Source organism: Halictus rubicundus, chromosome 7 (assembly GCF_050948215.1).
Source record: "Halictus rubicundus isolate RS-2024b chromosome 7, iyHalRubi1_principal, whole genome shotgun sequence".
Lineage (NCBI taxonomy): Eukaryota > Metazoa > Arthropoda > Insecta > Hymenoptera > Halictidae > Halictus > Halictus rubicundus.
Genome location: NC_135155.1, coordinates 13,068,188 through 13,087,962, shown reverse-complemented (window position 1 = coordinate 13,087,962; position 19,775 = coordinate 13,068,188). Strand labels below are relative to the sequence as shown.

Genomic DNA, 19,775 nt, shown 5'->3' with positions numbered 1-19,775 from the left:
ATGTGTTATGTGTGTATCGATCATACGGATATCGATTTTATTGTCAATTACACGGGTTTGAGACAAACTTTATTCTTCATTCTGTGTATTTCATTACATTACAGTTAATAGTTTTAATGTATAAATAATTATCACATATCTATTATTAATTTATTATACTTATGTTTAACATGGCTTGTCCAATCCTGTCGCGTTACTACGGAGAATTTTTATACCTTGTTATTTTTGTTTATTTCGTTGTCTACCTCAGTTTTATAGTTCTTGGTTTAACTGTCCAATTGGAGGGTGGTAACGGGCTCGGCGAACATTCCGCGCGAAATTTGAAATCTGTATTGAAAAGATCGATAATTGTGTATTATTTACAAAAGCAAAAATTATGATTCTTGATTATGGTAATGAAAGATTACAAAATAAGAAAATTTTATACATTTTTGTATTTTTCTGTAGAATTCATGGATCTCCAAGTAATTAGCGCCATCTACTCATGTAGTACACGAGGTTATCATAACCTCAAATATAAACAATTGTAACATGCAGCATAAGAAAGAGTTAAATAATTTACTTTTTATACAGTTTTATCTATCATTATATGCAGTATATTCCGTGTTAGACTGGACTGGAATATATTAATTACATTAAATAATTATACATTTTACTGTGTTATTGTGATAGTTCACGTTCAACATGCGGAATACAAATTATAGTAAGCATTTTTCGTCATGTTTATAGCAATTTTTATATTATAAATAAAATGGTTATTTACAATTTTTTAATCCGTGTTTATTTCTAATTCTGTAGAGAATAAAGGAGACAAAAAGAAGCTTTCTTGGATCTATAGAAAGAAAATAAAGGCACAGAAATATCAAAGAGCAGCACAGAACTCGAATAACAATGCAAATGACAATGAAAATGACAATAAAAAGCCAAGGATTATTATTCGTAATCTTTCGTTTAAGGTGAGTAGATTCTATAACTACATAATGTAAAACTCGAAATGTTAAAATTGAAATTTATTTATATTCTATGTATAGGCGACACCGGAGGATATCAAAAGGTTGTACGAACCATTTGGTCAGATAGAGGACATCAATTTTCCGAAACGTGCCGATGGTTCACCTGTAGGATGTTGCTTTGTCCAGTTTAAACAATTAGGAGATGCATCAAAGGCAATATTTAATACAAATAAAAAGGAATTCCTGGGTAAAACATTGTTCTGATGCTCTTGTGTACAATATTATTTATTAATTGCATTAAGCTAAACAACTATTATTTCAGGCAGAGTAATAAACAGTAGTTGGGCTATATCAAAGTCGAGATACTGTGAGAAGCTGAAAAAGGAAACAGAAAATGCAGATGCTGCAGATAAAGATGAAGAAGACAAGGAAGATGAGGAAGATGAGGGAGATGAAGAAGACAATGGAGATGTGCAAGAAGAAAAACAGAAGAAGAGAGAACTATCGCCTATGAGAGAACCAATGCAAATAAAGACAGAGAAAGAGGAACCAGTGAAAAAAGAGCATAGAAAGTTGTTAAAGGAAAAGAATAAGAAGAAGAGAGCAAGGGTCGTAATAAGAAATTTATCGTTTGAGGTAAGCGGAGACTTTCAAGTAATGATCTCTCCTTAAATTTGTTTGAAGCAATGTTTATTTGTTTTAGGCAACCGAGGAAGATTTAAGACAGCATTTTTCCCAATACGGAACAATAGAAGACGTAAACATCTTAAAACGAGGCGACGGGAAAAACGTTGGCTGCGCATTTCTGCAATTTGACCTTGTGCAAAGTGCAGCGAAAGCTATACATTATGCAAATTTGCAACCACTTCTCAACAGACCCATTGTTGTCGACTGGGCGGTACCCAAGAATAAGTTTGGTACAAATGACACTGATAACGCCGACGAGACTGAAGTAAAAGTGAAGGTCGAGGAAGATGACGAAGTAAAAGTGAAGGTTGAGAAAGAGAGTGATACTGAAGATGGACCTGCTGCAGACACTGTAGTGAAATCGAATTCGAATGAAGAGTTAGGTAGGTAAGTAAACGTATTTATTAACATTAAATCTAATTAATATTGCTCTTAAGATAGGGATTAATAAATGCTCTTTTTAGCAGCAATAGGGAAAAGGAAGATGAATCTGATAAGGAAGATGAAGAGGTAAATATTGAATTGGGGAGGGAGGATAAAACCAATGACGAGGAATTATATGAAGATGACAAACATGTGGAAGAAGAAGAAGAAAAGGATATAAAGGAACAAAAACGTCCTCGTTACGAGTCTCACGATGTTTCCGAAGGAAAGACGATTTTCTTTAAAAATGTGCCGTTTTCCGTGAAAAATGAGCAACTGAAAAAATTCGTGGAGCAATTTGGACCTGTTTTCTATGCTCTCGTGTGCATAGACCCGCTTACAGAGTACTCAAAGGGCACGGCATTCGTTAAATTTAGGGTACATATTCACTTCTTACTCGATCTGTAAATTGTGGTGGAAATCGGTGGTCTGGGAAAAGAAAAATTGAAAACGGCTAAATTGTTTCAGCCTTTGTTTTGAGTTAGAATTTCCCTGGTTCTGTTTGCACCGTAAATTACGGTTCACCCTGTATACAATGATTATTTGACTTTGCGATGACCTTGGGGAGTCTTGTGAATATCACATTGTCTTTACCAAGGTCACTACCCAAAATTTTAGCTATTTTTTAAAATAATATATACCCGAGGAAATAAATTTATTGAATAATTCCTTGAGGATGCATCTTTACAATGTCAATAATCGTGAATTAAAAATGTTAGAACAGGTGAAAAATGTATTACTGTATTATTTTATAGAATGTTGAGGATGCTGAGAAATGTTTGGCCGCAGGAAAGGAATTGGAAATAGATGATCAGATAATGGAGGCGCAATTGGCAATAGACAGAAACGAGATCGAAAATAAAGCAAACTCGAAGCAAATGAAACAGAAAGACACCAGGAATTTGTACCTCGTGAAAGAAGGCGGTAAGGCTTTTTTAAATTTTCAATGAATATAAAGTCATTGTTTTTTAAAGGCACTTGTAATTATTTGAATTTATTGTTTAGTTATAATGGCCGGGAGTGCAGCGGCCAGTGGAGTCTCGGCAGCAGACATGGCGAAACGATTGCAAATTGAACAGTGGAAGTCACAGATATTGCGCAATTTGAATATGTTCGTATCTAGAGTTAGGCTTGTTATTCACAATCTACCACCGTCGCTAGATGATGCAAAGTTTCGCAAAGTCGTTGAACGTCATGGACCCCCAGGAGCCATCATTCGAGAGGTGCCTTTAAATTCAATTCAACCATTCCAAATGCTTATTATTGATAATAGAAAACACTAACTGTAAAAACTCACTATAGAAACTGTAAAAAGAAAATTTTCGGGATGGAGAAAATAATAGGATAGTCCCATTGATTAAGTATGTAAAATGATGGAAAGGGATTAATTCACAAAGTAGGAATTCAAGATCAAGTCTAGAGCTTGGCGGTTACGCGATATTTTATTTTTATTGTCAATAAGCGAGATTTTTAACATTAAGCTCAAGTTAAGTATCATGGAACAGAAATTATTGAAGTAATTTTGTTCAAGGCACGTGTCATGCGAGATCTCAGGAACGTTGACGCGAAGGGAGTAGGAAAATCAAAAGAATACGGATTCGTTTCGTATACGAAACACGAAGATGCACTTCAAGCACTGAGAAATATAAACAATAATCCTAACGTGTTTAATCCCAACAGAGTATGTACCTTGACAATTATATTTTTACTATTTACTTTGTTTGAAATTTAAATTATAAAGCTTTGATTATTTTTGTAGCGGCCAATAGTGTCCTTCTCGATAGAAAATCGAGTTATGGTAAACGCCAAACAGAAACGAATTCAAAAGAGTCGTGAGAACAATCCTACCTGGCCAGGAAACAAAGCAAAAAGGAAAGGAGAAGCGACAAACGAAGAAACCCCAATAAAAAAATCGAAATTCGGTGAATCAAGTAAAACTGAGGATAATGGACCAAGTAAAATACCATTTGTAGGAATGGTTGCCAAGCAAGGTGAAAATAAATTAAGGTCAAAGTTCAAATTGAGGAACCAAGCCGCGGTGCACCATCAGACAGTGAAGAAAGAGAAAAAGATGAAGAAGTTTTCTCAGAAGCTGAAGGAGAAGAGGAAAAATAGGAATGAAAATAAAAAAGAAGTAAAAGTTAGTGTTCCATCCAATCACCAACCAGTATTCCATGCTTTAAAATCAGACCGTGGATGTTATGCATTTATACAAAAATTGAGGAACATGGAAAATATAAAAAAAAATGTTGGAAGAATTGAAGTTATTACGGGACGAGATACATTTTTATTTTATTTTCGTTGCTTGCAATGGATGTTGTGAATTTTTATTTTGCATAAAGATCCGCAGTCTGTAATGTTTTCATTCCGATTCGTTTACTAATATTTTAATTCTTTATCTTTTTTTGCAGCCGAAACAGAGGACGAAGTTGAAAGCTGAAGACGTAAACTTAGATAGACTTGTAAATAGTTATAAGAATAAATTAAAATCGATAGAGTTAAAAAAATCCAAATGGTACGAATCATGAAGTTCGTACATTCAAGATCGTGGAAAATTTCATAATTTTCTTTCATATTGTAAAAACAATACCGCAAAATGGAAGATGTAATTGGAAATATATACCAGCAACGTACACTTCAATTTTATTAATCCTGAAATGTATAAAACGAGTACAATTCATAGCATTCTGTAAAATATGTTTGTAATTACCGCCGATCACGTGGGTTCACCACGAATTCTCCAATCAGTGACGATTAGAACTGCAACCAATAGAAAATGGTTTAATCAAATTTAAACTTAAATGAAGAATAAAGTTAGATTAAAACTAATCGCGTTCTGTGAAGCGTTATATTTACCGCCAATAACGTAGTGTGTCAAGAACCAGCCAATCACAAACGTTTAAAAATCTCATGACCAATAGAAACCTGTTTGCGAATTAATAGTGGGAGAAAGGGTTAATTGAAAGATGTGAAATTCTCAAAGCCACGAAATCATCGTTTATTTGTCCCAAATAACCGTTCAGAGTAATCAAACATTATAAAAGAATCTATGACAATGGAAGAGACACAATAACGTAATAAATCGCCGGGGGCACAAGATTTGTTCCTTTTTATGTTAACGTAATGAAATTCGAGGATCGTACCCCACCCAACTGTCCTCCCACCTGACCTCCTTCTTTTCGTCATAGTACTTAACAGTTGGCGGGAATCGTCAAAGAGTAAAAGGGCACCTGATATATCTTGGATCTCGCTGTTAGTCATTCGGAAACGGTTGATCGATGCACGATGGACGTGCACCGGGAACCAGGTGTGCAATTAACACAACCCGGTAATTGACGCTAACGAATTTACGAAAACCGAAAGTGGGCCCCCATTTAAATAGAGGCGGTGACTATTGCGTTTATGCAGAGAGTGAAAACTGGGTGCAAGTGACGGGACACTAAGTGGTTGAAACTTTTTCACAAACGGAAATTCACTTTTAATTGTACCGTGGTAAGCGTTGACTAACCAATTGTTTTCTATTTTAAAAATTAAACTGTGAACCGAATTTCAACTGCACTGCAGTTGCGTGTTGACTAAAAAGTCGTATTTTATTTTGAAAAATATACTACTGTTGCGAAGAATTATATACAGGATGGTCCAAGAGTTACTGGACCAGTTTGAAATGGAATAACCCTCTTACTTTTTAAAGATTTACATTTATTCTTTTATAAATAAATCTGAAATTTAAATAGTGTAGTTCTACTGATATTGATTGAAGTTTGTAGACTGAATAAATGAGGTATAAATAAATAAATACATGTGTTTCTATTTATTTTGTGGACTGTTGATTCGTTCTTACCAACGTTGAATTTAGGTAATAACAATTAGAGTTGGCGGACCGGAAATTTGGTCAAGGTAAAGACTTGAGTGTACATACAATACTACTGCAGCTTTTAATTAGCTTGTGAATCTTCATACCTTTACGACTTATAACATTTATTAAAAAATATTTACGTACAAAATTTCTTGGGATAGCTATTAGGTTTTTTTTACATTCTAACTAACGTCAAATACGATATTTCTATAAAAATAGTAAATGGTGTATTAAGAATAATGTTAAATAGTTTATTCATACTCTTTATGACGTAAAAATAACAGTAACAAAAATAATTGATTTTAATTTTTTTATTAAATATCAAAATGAGAAATAATGTATATTTTTTACTAAATGCAAACACAATAATGTATTTTGTTAATTCCTTTTTTTTCAATACAAAAACCATGAAAAATGTATGTACCTTATTTCTTAAAATCATAGATGATTTATTGACATTTTTTATGAAATACCAAGATCATGAATAATTTATTTATTCATATTTTTTAAAAGGAATTAATTTGAAATAAATGTTTATTTCCATTCTTTCACAAGTGATAGTAAGTGTTTTTAATGCGCTTTTGTTTGTGGGTGTTCGGCGAGCCCACGCCATAATGTTCATAGTCAATCGAAAGAAAAAATCTCGTCCGCCTTCCCATAGATGTTGCAACAATTCTGGAACGCCAATAGAAATTCATTTTTTCAAACCGTGAAACGAGTTCCACGAACGACTCGAGCAGCGAGCACGAAACGGCCATGCTGTAGTTTCTCCTGAAAGGGTTGCCGTGGATTCCGCGAGGCATTTCGCCGATATCCAAGGAAACTATGTCTTTAGAATCGAATCTAGGCGAGTCTGAGACACCAGTCACGTTCCCGAGTAATTATGGAGCTGAGCAACCTTAGTCATAGCTATATTCCATTATCGCAATTTCCCTTTCATCTTTTCTATTATTCCCAAGACCATTTTTCGGACAGTCATTCCCCAAGAAATTCGTCTACTCGTCTGCTCGTCTACTTTGAAAACCGAAATTTTGAAAAATACTCGCGATGTTCAGAATCATCATAATCGGCACTTCCGGTTTGTATATTTACGCCTGGAAACCAGATTAATGTTAGTTCATTCTAAAAATGTAAAATTGCAATTTTTAGTGGAACATTAACGAACATTTTTGAATTTCAACCGCAAAACGAAGGAGAATATCGTTGAAATTTCAATAGGGTTTCAGTCATCGTTCGACTGATTTCGCATTTGTTTGCAAAATGTGAACATTTTCGTAGAGCGACTTTATTGCAAAAAGAAAAATGAATTTTCTGATATCGAAAACCACAATGAAATTTTTATATTGCAGATTTTACCTTGAAAACCAGCTTCCAACATTTCTGTAACAATGTGATCATGCGAATAATTTATACAACAATTTCGCTTCAAAATTCTTCGAGAGAAGCCTACTATATTCGATCGGAAACAATAAACATTTTTACAAGAATTGAAAAATGAATTCTATAAAAAATCTATCTTTTACAAATCATTTCTGGAATTCGGCTGCTTAAATTTTGTTCAGAATGTAGACGTCCTTGAGAGTCTACCGGACAGGCCTGTCACGTCCAAGTCTGTAGTGACTATTTTGCATATTATTGTTTAATTCATTATTCTGGAGTTTATTTTGGACCCCATATTTTTTGTGTTTCAGAGAAAAAGATGAGCATATTACATGGCAAACTCGCCAGGTCGTTGACGTGCTGTTACAGACAATGGAGAGGTATAGTTCGAGCGATCGAGACCTTGACCACGGAGATAGGGGAACAAGATTTGTCTCGATGTCGACCTTACACCGAAATTCCTGGACCGAAGCCGATTCCGTTTTTAGGCAATACATGGCGATTCATACCATACATAGGTATTCTTCATTGATTGGTGCCCTTCGATTCACTCCATGACCCATTTCTTCAAATCTGAAATGAGGCGACGGCTACGTCCACTCTCCATCTCGTGCCCCTCGTTTTTATTTTATTTAATTTTATTGTACTTCGTCGCAATATGTTCCGCATCGTTCTACTTCATCCTGCATCATTCTACATAATTCTACCTCATTTTACATCGTTCTATCTCATTTAACCCGGTCACTTCATTCCACAACATATAGAGCCTTGAAGTTATCACTATAATGTTTATCAATGAACATTAAATAAACATTTTATCGAGCAATAGCCACTATCTTAAACTGGATTGGCAACTCTCTGGATCTCTCTCTCTCTCTCTGCATTAGCTGGAAAATCCTACCATTCGATCAATTAAAATTTCACGTGAATCATTCCTAAAAAATTATGCTGGAACTTAAGAGTTTCTAATTCAATCGAGTCCATCAAGATTGGAATGTTTTCCCCGTTGCTGGAAAATGTTTTGCAATTACAGTTGAGCAATTATTTTTCCCGTGTTTGGTTCTATTCGCCTAAAATTGATGGCGGAAGAAAAGACTAACACGTGCTAATTTTACGCCAAATTTACCAATCTTTATAGTTGCAATCAGAAGCATGGTGTAGTTTACGTGAAATTAGGAGGAGTTTAAGTCATCATTTCGATGATTTTTTGTTTATTTGCAAAGCACAGATCTACGAAATTTTCCGAGTTTTATTCATGTTACGCTTATCAATTTTTATTTCGAAAACGAAGGGTCGGATCGAGATGAACTTTGTTTTATTTCATTCAGTAATGTTTGTTCTACCGTCAACATTTTTTTCCTGAAGAAATTAATTTTGTAACATTAAGAATTTCAACAAAATTCTAACATTGTATCTCCAAACGAGGTGTACCTGCTTCTTGATTTTTATATAAAAAACCGTTTGTTGGATCAAGTTGATATTGTTTTTCTTTGAATAAAGCCGGTTTAACCTACTGTCAGCAATTTCTTCCGCCGAGGAATTAATTGTGTAACGTTGGGGACAGTGAGAGAGATTTCCTACTTTGCATATTCATCGGCTAAAGTGATTTGAATGACTTCCCAGCAGACTGATTTATTTTTTAATCACTGTTCCAGGTGACTTCCAGATCCAGGCGGTGGATAAAGTTTCCAGACGTTTGTACGAGGAGTATGGCGAAATTGTAAAAATGGAGGGCCTCCTAGGTAGGCCAGACATGGTTTTCATTTACGACGCGAACGAAATCGAACGTATCTTCAGACAGGAGGAGAGAATGCCTTACAGGCCATCGATGCCGTCTCTCAACTATTACAAACACGTGCTGCGAAAGGATTTCTTCCGTGACAACGCTGGCGTAATCGCTGTGTAAGATTTTAACCCTTGCACTATCAATCAATTTTAAATTGCCGTAGAAAACGGTGCTTTTACCAAACTAGTTCAATAATCACAGTCTCATTTATCCGAATGATTTTTACATGAAAATATTCTGTAGACTCTTTCAATTATAACAGTATATTTGTTTGTACCATTATAAACATTTAGACATGTTTAAATAATGTTCCAACGGCGTAGATCATTGACAACTTACCGCTTTTCTCGTATACTTGCCAACTTACTTTACAAATTTGGGGTCCAAGGAAAAAATTGACTAGAATTTAGCAAATGCTAACATGAAAAGCATAATGTCAGCGTACATTTAATTTCTCCATAAACGTCTACGTTACACAGTTTGATGCACAAGTTTCGAGTTGTTTGCATGTCTCTAAATCGTCCACCTGAAAGTCTTGAAGTCACAGTCCCGTTGATTTATACTACAGTCATTGGGTATAGATTACTACAGGCCTCTTCGATGCACCTGGTGCACGATCTTTTGTCAGTCGTACTTTCAGTATCGACTCGAACAGGTGAATGGCAGCCGCCGTTTGGGCCATAAACGGTCCGTCGAAGTCGAAAGTGGCAGGTACCTTCCGAGTACCTAGCCAATTACGCTGCAATTATCTCTACCGGTTCCATTGGCCGCAAAAAACATTACTTTTTGGAGTATTCTCGAGACCTGAAAACAAAACCTTTACTTTCGCCATTCGATCCTTATTCTTTTTCAGAAATGGAAAGCGTTGAAAGATTCACCCGAGAGATTAATAAATCATTGAAATAATACCTATAAGAGATTGTTGAATCACTACTGCAATTGCTTAAAAAATTATTAAATAATTCCAACCGGAGGCTATACGATAGAATAGTGCATGTATCATTCATTATAAGCAAGTTTCAGATTAGTGTAACTTTATTTTCTCCATTAACTAGTATCTAGCGTCAAATATTTCTTCTGTACAGGAAATAACTTATTACACTCGTTGACAATTATTTGCTCATAAATTCGGAGAGATATAATTAAAGTGCCGAACGAGTTTCGCGTGGCAGAAATGGGTGTTATTAATAGCACGTGCATAGTTCGTGAACAATAACTCGCGCTGCACTGCAATCTAGTTAATTACGGAATTATAGGAAATGCATAAATGATGTGGATTAGTTTTACTTTAACAGTTACTTGTCGTAGACCCGTTAATCAATGATTTCTCATGTTCTGGAGTCTAGTCAATGAGAATGCTATTACTAACGTTACGACAACCGAAGGCAATTTGATATCGTCGGTTACTTAATAACACTGACAGGTGCGTTGCAGCACTTCCGGGCCAGGTAGGTCAGTCGTAAAACAATTCAAATGATGTCGCCGTTGCAATCACAAAAATGGCATTTCCGGAAGGATGTCAATTGCCTTTTCAATTTCGATAGGTCTGTGAGAGTCAAAGACAATGAACGTATGAAGTAATATTCTAAAAAAGAGAGTCGCTTTATTTGTTTTTTCAAGCAAAATGCATTGGCAGCAGCAACTGAAATATTCTTTTTTTAATTTGATAGAAGAGAAGATTCAATATTTCAAAATTCAAGGTTTCAAGGGTTCAAATATTCAAAGGTCCAAAGGTTCAAAGATTCAAATGTTCAAAGGTAAAAAATTTAAAGGTTCAAGGTCCCCACGGTTCGAAGGTTCAAACTTCAAGGTTTCAATGACTCAAAGATTCAACTGTTGAAAGGTTCAAAGGTTCAAGTGTTCAAGGACAAGATATAACACAATTCGATAAATATCGATTTGATTCACCCTAGTCTGTATGAGTTACTGTACTCTCAGCAAATATTTGTATATTTTATTTGAAAGATGATTTTCTCCAGCACTGATAAACTGATGCCTACTTCAGTCCAGTAGAATAATATGTTTGCGATCGGACACGCGTGCAGACGTTTGCTGATTCCATTAGCTCTTGGATAATAGCGAAATATTGACTTTGCGATTCGCATGGTGGCCACGCGCGTAACCCTTTCGCTTGGCAAACTCGTCGAATCGCAAATATTTGCGACCGTTGTTGAACAGGCCGGACAACTCTGTCATCACCAGGAGACGCTACAACGATCCCGTTGTACTTTCATTTTTAGACACGCTTCGGCTGTGCTCGCTTTCTTTCTAATCTCACGTTGCCATTTGTGCTGGAATTGACAGAAACCATTTCCTATATTTGCATATGCCTATTTTGCTTACACGAAGCATGCGAGGCTCAATTGCGATGTAATACATCGACAGAGGAAGTGTGTGCAATTCATTTTTACAGACTACGTTGATAGATACTAGACTGCTGATTTGATGCATTTATGGTGAAAATGCATAATGCATAAAACGTAAAAATAAAATACTAAAGATATGTATTGTCTCCCAGGCAACTTGTTGCGATTATTGATAAATAATAAGAAATAAAATTCCTGTCAAATAAAAAAAAAAGTAAACAAATAGGTAAATAAATGAATAAATCAAATACGAATTTCACTGAACAAATCAAAAGAAACGAAATAGAGAGAAAAATAGAAAGAAATAAAACTAATTAGTAAATAAAATTGGAATTCAATCAAACAAAATAACAGAAGAATGAAAAAGTAAAATAAATAAATAGAGCGCATAAGTTCCTGCGGCCAATTGGCATAATCAACGCACCGTGTAAAGAGAAATCAGGATCTAGTTATAAAATCGAAACACGAGACCCCTGCATGATCGTATGTCTTCGCTAAGGGCGTATATGTATGTATATCGTGAAAAGGGGGTCGTTGGCATGATGCACAATATTGCAGCTCTAGTTGTCATGCAGGAAGCGATAGCCTAACAGGTGACGCAACCTTTCCTTTCATGCGAATCGCGCAACCCGCGTGTGTAACGTATCGGTCACCCCCGTTTTGGCAAAACTCGTTTCATTTCGTCTAATCATCCGTTGTTTTTCTTCTGGGAGACTGTCGAAACTACTATAATTGATAATTGCCTTACAGGGAGCTAAAATTCCAGGTTAATTGAAATTTCAAGTTACTGAACTAAGGAATAATAAAAATTGTGGAGTATTGGCAAATAAGATCAGGAATAAATAAAAATTAAATAAGTAAATGTGAAACTTGAAATTTTAATTAACCTGGAGTTTTATTTTTAATTCTTTACTATTATTTACTTTTTTATTTCAAGATTTTTGCGATTTTATTTCTATTTTTTATTTTCACTGTTTTCGTCATCGATCATTTGATATTCTTTTATTCCTAAATTGATTGCTAAAGATTCAAAAATTCTCTGAGCAACTATAATACAATAAATGCTATAATTAATATTCCATTTTCTGCAAGAGTCTCTGGAATTAGAAAAATCAGATAGAATCTTATGTCCTGAATACTAGCCAATCATTATGCCGTGAATACTAGTCAAAATATGTATGTAATTGAATTATTTAGGCAAATTTCTGCTAAAGTGATTTATCAGAACATTGCTATTTATAGTCGGTTGAATAGCAGTACTGTTTTCATTAATTGAAATTCCGGACAGGTTCCGTTCCTGATCGAGATAGTACGAATTTATTCTTCGATACATGATTCTCATATACTGTTCATGTTTTATTCATATTTATCCTCTGGTTAGCAAAAATTCTACTCCCTCTCTGACGCGATGATTTACGTACATTAGGTTTAGAAAGCTTATTACTATCGTTTCTTATATTCATAGTTCAAGGCCCACTGTTTGTATGAACGATTCGCCTGTTTGGCTAAAATGTCGAGATAATTCGTTGTTTCTATTTCTGCCTCGCCTTTCACTGAACCGCATCATGTCCTTATTGACTTTAGTAACAATTCTTATATTCCATTCAATTGAAATATGCACGCGATATTTTTCGATCCACTTGAAATTGCGATCGAACTATCAACTTTAAAAATTTGTTCTGCTTCAACCATAAAAGTTGGAAGATCGTTTCTCGCATCAAATAATTCTGTAAACTCTCCCAATTACAACCGTATATCTTATAACAACATTACGAACATTCAAGCATATGTGAACAATATTTAAAACAAGCAAACTACCATTAAGGTGCCAACGTTTTCGGACATTTTTCGATTTTCCTTTTGAAAATTGAATACCGTTTTAATTTCCACTACCGTTCTAATTGCCTGGGTTCCCCGAAAAAGTAGCTAGGCGGTGCCAGATTTTTCTAACGAAAGTCGTTGGTTTCAGACATGGCGAGGACTGGTACAACTTCCGGAGCAAGGTGCAACAGGTGATGCTGCAACCGCGGACTGCAAGAATGTACATTTCTTCCATCGAGGAGGCGAGTTTAGCATTCCTTCAAAGGTTCGCCGACAAACGGTCCCCCTCGAACGCGTCCCACGTGTCTCAAACATTGATCAACACCTCTCGACGTTTCGTAACCCTTTTTCTCTTATCGACTCGTCACTGAAGCGAACTCTCCTGTTTTTCAGAATCTCGGCGATACGAGACGCGAACGATGAGGTGCCTGACGACTTCCTCAACGAGATTCACAAATGGTCCCTCGAGTGTGAGTAGAAAGCGTAGAGTGTCAAAGTACGAATCGTTTGTGATCCGTTAGAATCTATCGATGGAATCTCTGAAATTTAGTGAAATTTTTCACCGCTCGCGAATGGATCTACTCGCACAGATAAACATTTAAAAATATAGGATTTTACGACAGAAACGAGTACATGCAATTCGATACGGTAAAAATATTAGAGGAATTTAAAAATACTGTCATATCGTTTTCAATCTATTAAACATATTAAGAAAGAAAATACATTTTTATTTCACTCCAGTTTGTTGCAATTCGGGTAAAAATATTTGTTTCTTGCATAAAGAATCGTCGCCTAATGATCCGTAATAGAATAGAATTGTTTGAGGAATAATCTCAATGGATTCTTTTTTGTTGATGGAGATTGTAGTAATTTTGAAAGTAATTGATGGTTCGAGAACAAGTGGGGAAAGACTCGGGTTCTTGCGTACCGAGAGTATGTTGATCCATCGATCTTATATCTGCATTAACTTTTTATTGCCGCTTTTAACGACCGTATGAAAAGATCCTTGAGCTTCTCCTGCAGTGAACGTTCACAATAATTTGTAAGAAACTGGAGAGCTGCTGTGAGGGTAAAATAAATTAAAAAGAAATGAGCTTTCATACATGTGTACACGTGTGTATGAATTGTCATCTAAGTAGTCGAAGTCAATCAATTCCTTGCTCTCAAATCTATAGTAATTTCATCCGTGTAAAGGATCATTGAACTTTTCTATAATTGAAAATCGTGTTAATTTGGAAATAATGGTGCCGTAATAGTATAGTTATATTTATTTACTATGGACTATGGTCTATCGACTATGGAAAAGCTGCGCTTTTCAAATAGAATCCTTGCTAATCTAAAAATTGTGATACATTTGTTTTGAGAACAAAATAAATCTGCATTATCTTCAACTATTTCTACCGATTGGATTCTCAAGCTGTATCATAGTCGAAGCTACTTCGAAATTCATGGAACAGGTGTAATACAATAAATCATGTCGTAAACTTTTATGGTATTTTGACCGCCTGTTACTTTCATTTGAACGATCGAAAAATATGCCGGATTCGGGTCCTCGCCGCAGGCAAAGTTCCAAACCTAAGAGCTATAAATAGTATGAATGAATTGCTGAAATTCTCTTTTTAGCCATAGCACGTGTAGCATTGGACGTTCGACTGGGTTGCATGGATGACAACGCGAACGCTGAAACCCAAAGGTTGATAGACGCTGTCTGCACGTTCTTCGTCAATGTGGGAATACTCGAACTGAAGATACCGTTCTGGAAACTGTTCAACACGCCTACATGGATACAATACGTGAAAGCGTTGGACACCATTGTCGAGTAAAAATTTAGTTTCATTGAGAAAGAGCAATCGAAAATTCTATAAATATAATGATTCATTTTTCAGTACAACTTCAAAGTACACCACAGCCGCACTTGCAAGAATACAGCAAGCAAAGGATAATGACAAAGAGCCTTCTTTGTTGGAAAGAGTATTGGCTCTTGAGAATGATACTAAACTCGCCACTATTCTTTCACTGGATCTGTTTCTCGTTGGGATTGACACTGTTAGTATTGTATCTCAGTAGCTCGTCTATTAACACAAGTATCCAGCACAAAAAATTCAAATCTTGTGTAACAGATTGATAATTGTATTTAAACCTCCCGTGGGGATGAGCTCGAGCGACCGTCAATATGTACAATTTTATTCCGATATCAAATGACGCTTTTTATTTCGAAATAAGAAAATAAGAAAAGTCCCGAGCCATCGCCTTATATCGAAAAAGAACTACGGCATAGGCTTAGAACTCGCAGGAGTCCTAGGGTTAACAATGTTCTTACTCTAGACTTCAAACTCGGTGGCGTCGGTGCTTTATCAGCTGGCCCTGCATCCGGATAAGCAAGATTTAGCATATAATGAAGTATGCGGTATGCTACCGAGCAAGGATATGCAGCTTGAAGGGAAACACTTGGATCAGTTGAAGTACCTGAAGGCTTGCATCAAAGAAACCCAAAGGTTCGAGCATTTAGACAAATTATTTATTACTGTCTTTATTTGGACAGCGGCTTTTATGCATTTACGGCAGAAGTGGGTAGGCGCCATTCGAAAGAGAATTTAAGAGTATTGTTTTCAGTTTTTTGAAGTGATTAAAGAAGGAAAGAAACTGCTTGGTACCAGTTCCTTGTGACTGATGTAGTTTATTTTTATTTTGCATAAGAATCCGAAGTCCATTTAATATGAATTATTTAAATCATTCAGATTTATTTAGAGACCACCTAGATTTGACCTTTATTAGCGATTCGTGAGAACTTTTGCAGTAGTTTCATAAGTCTCTGTGATATGTAAAGGTTACAGTACGATAAAAAAAATACCGAAAAAATTGGAGACTCAAGTACTGAATTATATAATCAAGTTGTTATGATTTTCTTATTGCTTGTTAGAATGTATCCGGTCGTTATTGGAAATGGACGCTGCATGACCAAGGACACGGTTATCAGTGGATACCAAGTGCCTAAAGGAGTAAGAAACAATTTTTTCCAATTTGCCTTTTTTATAAAAAAAAATATATAACTTTAACAAGGATTATGTTAGGTTTTGTTTATAAATCTGGATTAAAATTATTCACATATAAAAATTGTCAGTTCTCCAGTAAAGTCAATTTACATGTTCACTAATATCGATATATAGACAACAAATTCTGTCTCTCATGGACAGTAAACTAAAGAAGTGATGACATCTCATTATAAATAAAAAAAAACATATTTGCTTACTTATTAATACGAATATAGGCAACCAATGAAACTCTAGTGCACTGGAGACTCAAGCAATGATGATAACATGATTTAGGCTTTAGAAAATGAACACAATTTGTTCTTTCATCACCAGTAGGAGAAACAATGTAATTAATCGCAACACAACGGTGTAGTGCACGACGAACACGCAAGGAGGTTTCTCCTCAATTAACAACCTTGTGTATGCAATTAGGTCCAAGTGGTTTTCCAGCATTACGTGATAAGTAATCTGGACAAGTACTTCCCGCGAAGTAGCGAGTTCCTTCCGGAACGATGGTTGCAAGCTGACGGTGTTCGTCATAGTTTCGCATCACTTCCGTTCGGTTATGGTAGGAGGATGTGTTTGGGGCGACGATTTGCTGAATTGGAAATGCTGGTGGTCATTAGCAAGGTAATTATACCTAATTATCCTAATGCTAAAAATTGAAATTAATCAATATTTTGGCGGGACGATCGAAAAATCATGCAGAATCGAACATCTTCTTCAGGAGACCAAATGTAACAACTAAACCAAAAAATTGTTATGAGAAAATTCAGTAACTGAAACTCCTTTCTATTGTCCACTTTAGTAGAGAATTGCACAATTAAAAAAATGAAATGTTTGTACATAGATTTCTTAAATTAATAATTTCTCGCCATTCATGGGTTCATACTTTTTCATAGAAAACGACGAGTTGAATAGAACAGTGTATAGAAAATTGTGTGTTTCTATTTTAAAAAATAGACCTTGAAATCTCCGAAAATCTTTCACCTACGAAAAAAAACAAATTGTAGTCCTCTTTATACTCAAAAACTTTGGTTATTAAAGTTTTTTCATATTTTCAAAACCAGTGGAGATAATGATATGCTAATATGTACTGGTCTCACCCGGTATATTTGTATAAAGGATACGAAAAAGGAGTTGGTGAAGAGGGGAACAGAATTTCGGAATTTTATTGCAGTGTACTTGTTAAGTACAGTTCCCGTTAGTTTTCTTGGCGGTCACGGTAAATGCTCAGGAATAATAAACGTCCGAGGATTCGCCGTTTATGGCCAGGTACGATTAGGTTTCTTGAGGTTCGTTAATCTGTCGCCTAGGAGCCGAGATAATCCGAGCCTATACCTGAGTGCAATACAGACTTTTGGCTCACCTAGGTACGTTTCCATCGTTAACGCGCGCTGTCATTCCATTTTCTCAATTTTCAAATTGTAAATGTACAGACACTGATTGCGTATATTCGTTGACATTCAGTCAGTCAAAAACGTCTTTGTACAACTGTTAAAAACCAGAATGACTATTTCAAAATTAGTCCGAACGATTTTAGTATTCTTTTGCATGGTGGTTTGAGAGAACCTATGCATTGTCATCAATTTATTAAGCTATTAAAGGAAGTAACAATTTTTTATTCGATTCCTGTATCTTGCAATTGATGCAGGACATTTTTATTTTAGACAACGAATCGCAGTCTGATCCTGAAGACGATTTTGTATTTCTTCCGGGGGGGGGGGGTATACGGAAAATAAAACGCCGTAGTAAAATAAGGAAAGACGGGTATCGTCGTTCTCAGAACTTCTAAGAACAGCAATAAATTGTGCGAACATTGTCGCTGCTTTCTATCGGGCTGAACGACGAAGAGATGGCGTCAATAAACGCGGGCAATTTCTTTCACCGTCGCGAGGGCTAATAACTCCAGGGCAGTTGCTATAAACCAACCCAGGATTTCCGAACACGGTTTATTGCGCGCGCACCGTGTTTCCCCGCAATGACGAAATTGAAATTTGGGGCTCCACAAAATTAGCTGAACCTTTTTCCCTTGAATTTTCTTTGGTAATATCATTTTCCCTTTCCTATTAGCTTCTTTTAAATACGGACATAAATTTACATGGAGTATCACTTGAAAATTCGTAAAATATAGAAAGTTACGTTATGCTAATATACACTGCAGTTTAATAATATTTTCACTGCATTATAACCATAAGAACTATTTAAAGAGATGTCTTATGTATCGCACTGCTAATTTTTTTCAACATTTGTCTAAATAAAATCGAATAATCAAAGCCAGTTGAATAACAATTTATGTGTAGCAAGAATGTAGAACATTTGAAACTCAATTATAGAAATTAATGTGTCTCTCATTCTTCTAGTAGTTTCTATATGCTATAATTTATATAAACAGTGAAATTGGCACAAAGCCACAATAATATTGAACAAAGTCTTGCAGCTAATAATAAGAACAATTGAAACTGTGACAATTGTACAAGAGAAACTATTCTCCTGTCAGTGAGAAGTCGGTTGTGCTCGCTTTCTAGTTCTTTGCCTTAAGAAATTTCACTTCACGTTTCCTCCATCGTTTTCCAGAACCCTATTAATCATTTAGGTCACCGTGGACGAAACCAGACATAATTGAGAGGAGAAGAATGGCGAGAGAGAGTGAAGGGAATGCTAACACGTTCGTCAATTATGTTTAATGGGTTTTTTTGCGTGTAAAATGTACGGTGCTTGTAACATAAAAAAATAATGTTTATTTGGTACAACAGAGCTATATATATACACAGTGTTTCAATATTGATGCATCGATACAAAAATATTAATCAATTTTCACATTATATTTTATACACTTCATTTTCATAAGTAATATTTAAAAGGAGGGCACATATAACAAATTTTTATAGTTTTAAATTTGCTTGATATAAATTCGATTCTGTGTGTGCAGTTACTAAATCACAGTCTCGTTATTGGATTATTTAATTTTCCAAGTGAAAAAAGAGCTGCATTTTTAATTCCTGCAGTGAGCGATGAATTGTTCGTGTGTTTTTTTATGTATTTTATGAAATTAAATATACGTCCTTCTTTTAAATATATTCTCATGTTCAATTATCGTAAAAATTTTTTTCTGTTTCAGATTCTCCAACGTTACAAGATTGAATACCATTACGAGAAGCTGGATTACTATATCAACCCTATGTACACTCCAAAAGGACCCTTAAACTTGAAATTCATCGACAGGTAGACCACTTCTAGGAAGCAGCGACCAACAAATCCGCTATTTGTAGACTTAGGCTATACATAATTTTCGAGTTCTTTTAAGCTGTTTAAATGTGTAAAAAGTGTACGGAGACTTATCATGTCTTTTGTATTAAATTATCTTGATTTTTATAAAAATTTGCAGGATATATCTTCATTTATCTTGGGCTCCTTATAGTACTATACTATAATCTTTGACATTCACTTTTTTATCAAGATCATTTCTTT

At 35.3% G+C, this 19,775-nt stretch overlaps 2 protein-coding genes across 3 annotated transcripts; both read left to right on the top strand.

Moving 5' to 3' along the window:
- Positions 1 to 404: 404 nt before the first annotated feature.
- LOC143355645 (RNA-binding protein 28) lies at positions 405 to 5,593 on the top strand. Of its 2 annotated transcripts, none has more exons than XM_076790675.1 (11): positions 405 to 703; positions 799 to 956; positions 1,032 to 1,200; positions 1,276 to 1,589; positions 1,657 to 2,027; positions 2,105 to 2,441; positions 2,819 to 2,987; positions 3,069 to 3,286; positions 3,595 to 3,744; positions 3,823 to 4,203; positions 4,475 to 5,593. In XM_076790675.1, the coding sequence occupies exons 1-11, from the start codon at positions 685 to 687 to the stop codon at positions 4,589 to 4,591; spliced, it is 2,403 nt and encodes an 800-aa protein (XP_076646790.1). In that variant the 5' UTR covers positions 405 to 684; the 3' UTR covers positions 4,592 to 5,593. The 2 variants fall into 2 exon arrangements, with proteins under 2 accessions (XP_076646790.1, XP_076646791.1); XM_076790676.1 differs by having other exon boundaries at positions 413 to 703; positions 2,108 to 2,441.
- Positions 5,416 to 19,748, top strand: LOC143355647 (putative cytochrome P450 301a1, mitochondrial). The gene is made up of 11 exons (XM_076790679.1): positions 5,416 to 5,555; positions 7,611 to 7,817; positions 8,955 to 9,201; positions 13,421 to 13,537; positions 13,666 to 13,742; positions 14,896 to 15,091; positions 15,159 to 15,318; positions 15,598 to 15,767; positions 16,193 to 16,271; positions 16,737 to 16,934; positions 19,426 to 19,748. Exons 2-11 carry the CDS (start codon positions 7,619 to 7,621, stop codon positions 19,531 to 19,533), a joined length of 1,551 nt encoding a protein of 516 aa, XP_076646794.1. The 5' UTR covers positions 5,416 to 5,555; positions 7,611 to 7,618; the 3' UTR covers positions 19,534 to 19,748.
- The last annotated feature ends 27 nt before the right edge of the window (positions 19,749 to 19,775 follow it).

Coding starts and splice junctions, on each gene's coding strand:
- LOC143355645 (XM_076790675.1), top strand. Junction 957..1,031: donor TTCGTAATCTTTCGTTTAAG/GTGAGTAGATTC, acceptor TTCTATGTATAG/GCGACACCGGAGGATATCAA. Junction 1,201..1,275: donor AAATAAAAAGGAATTCCTGG/GTAAAACATTGT, acceptor CTATTATTTCAG/GCAGAGTAATAAACAGTAGT.
- LOC143355647 (XM_076790679.1), top strand. CDS start 7,619: ATGAGCATATTACATGGCAAACTCGCCAGGTCGTTGACGTGCTGTTAC. Junction 7,818..8,954: donor GCGATTCATACCATACATAG/GTATTCTTCATT, acceptor TCACTGTTCCAG/GTGACTTCCAGATCCAGGCG. Junction 15,319..15,597: donor TTCTCGTTGGGATTGACACT/GTTAGTATTGTA, acceptor TTCTTACTCTAG/ACTTCAAACTCGGTGGCGTC.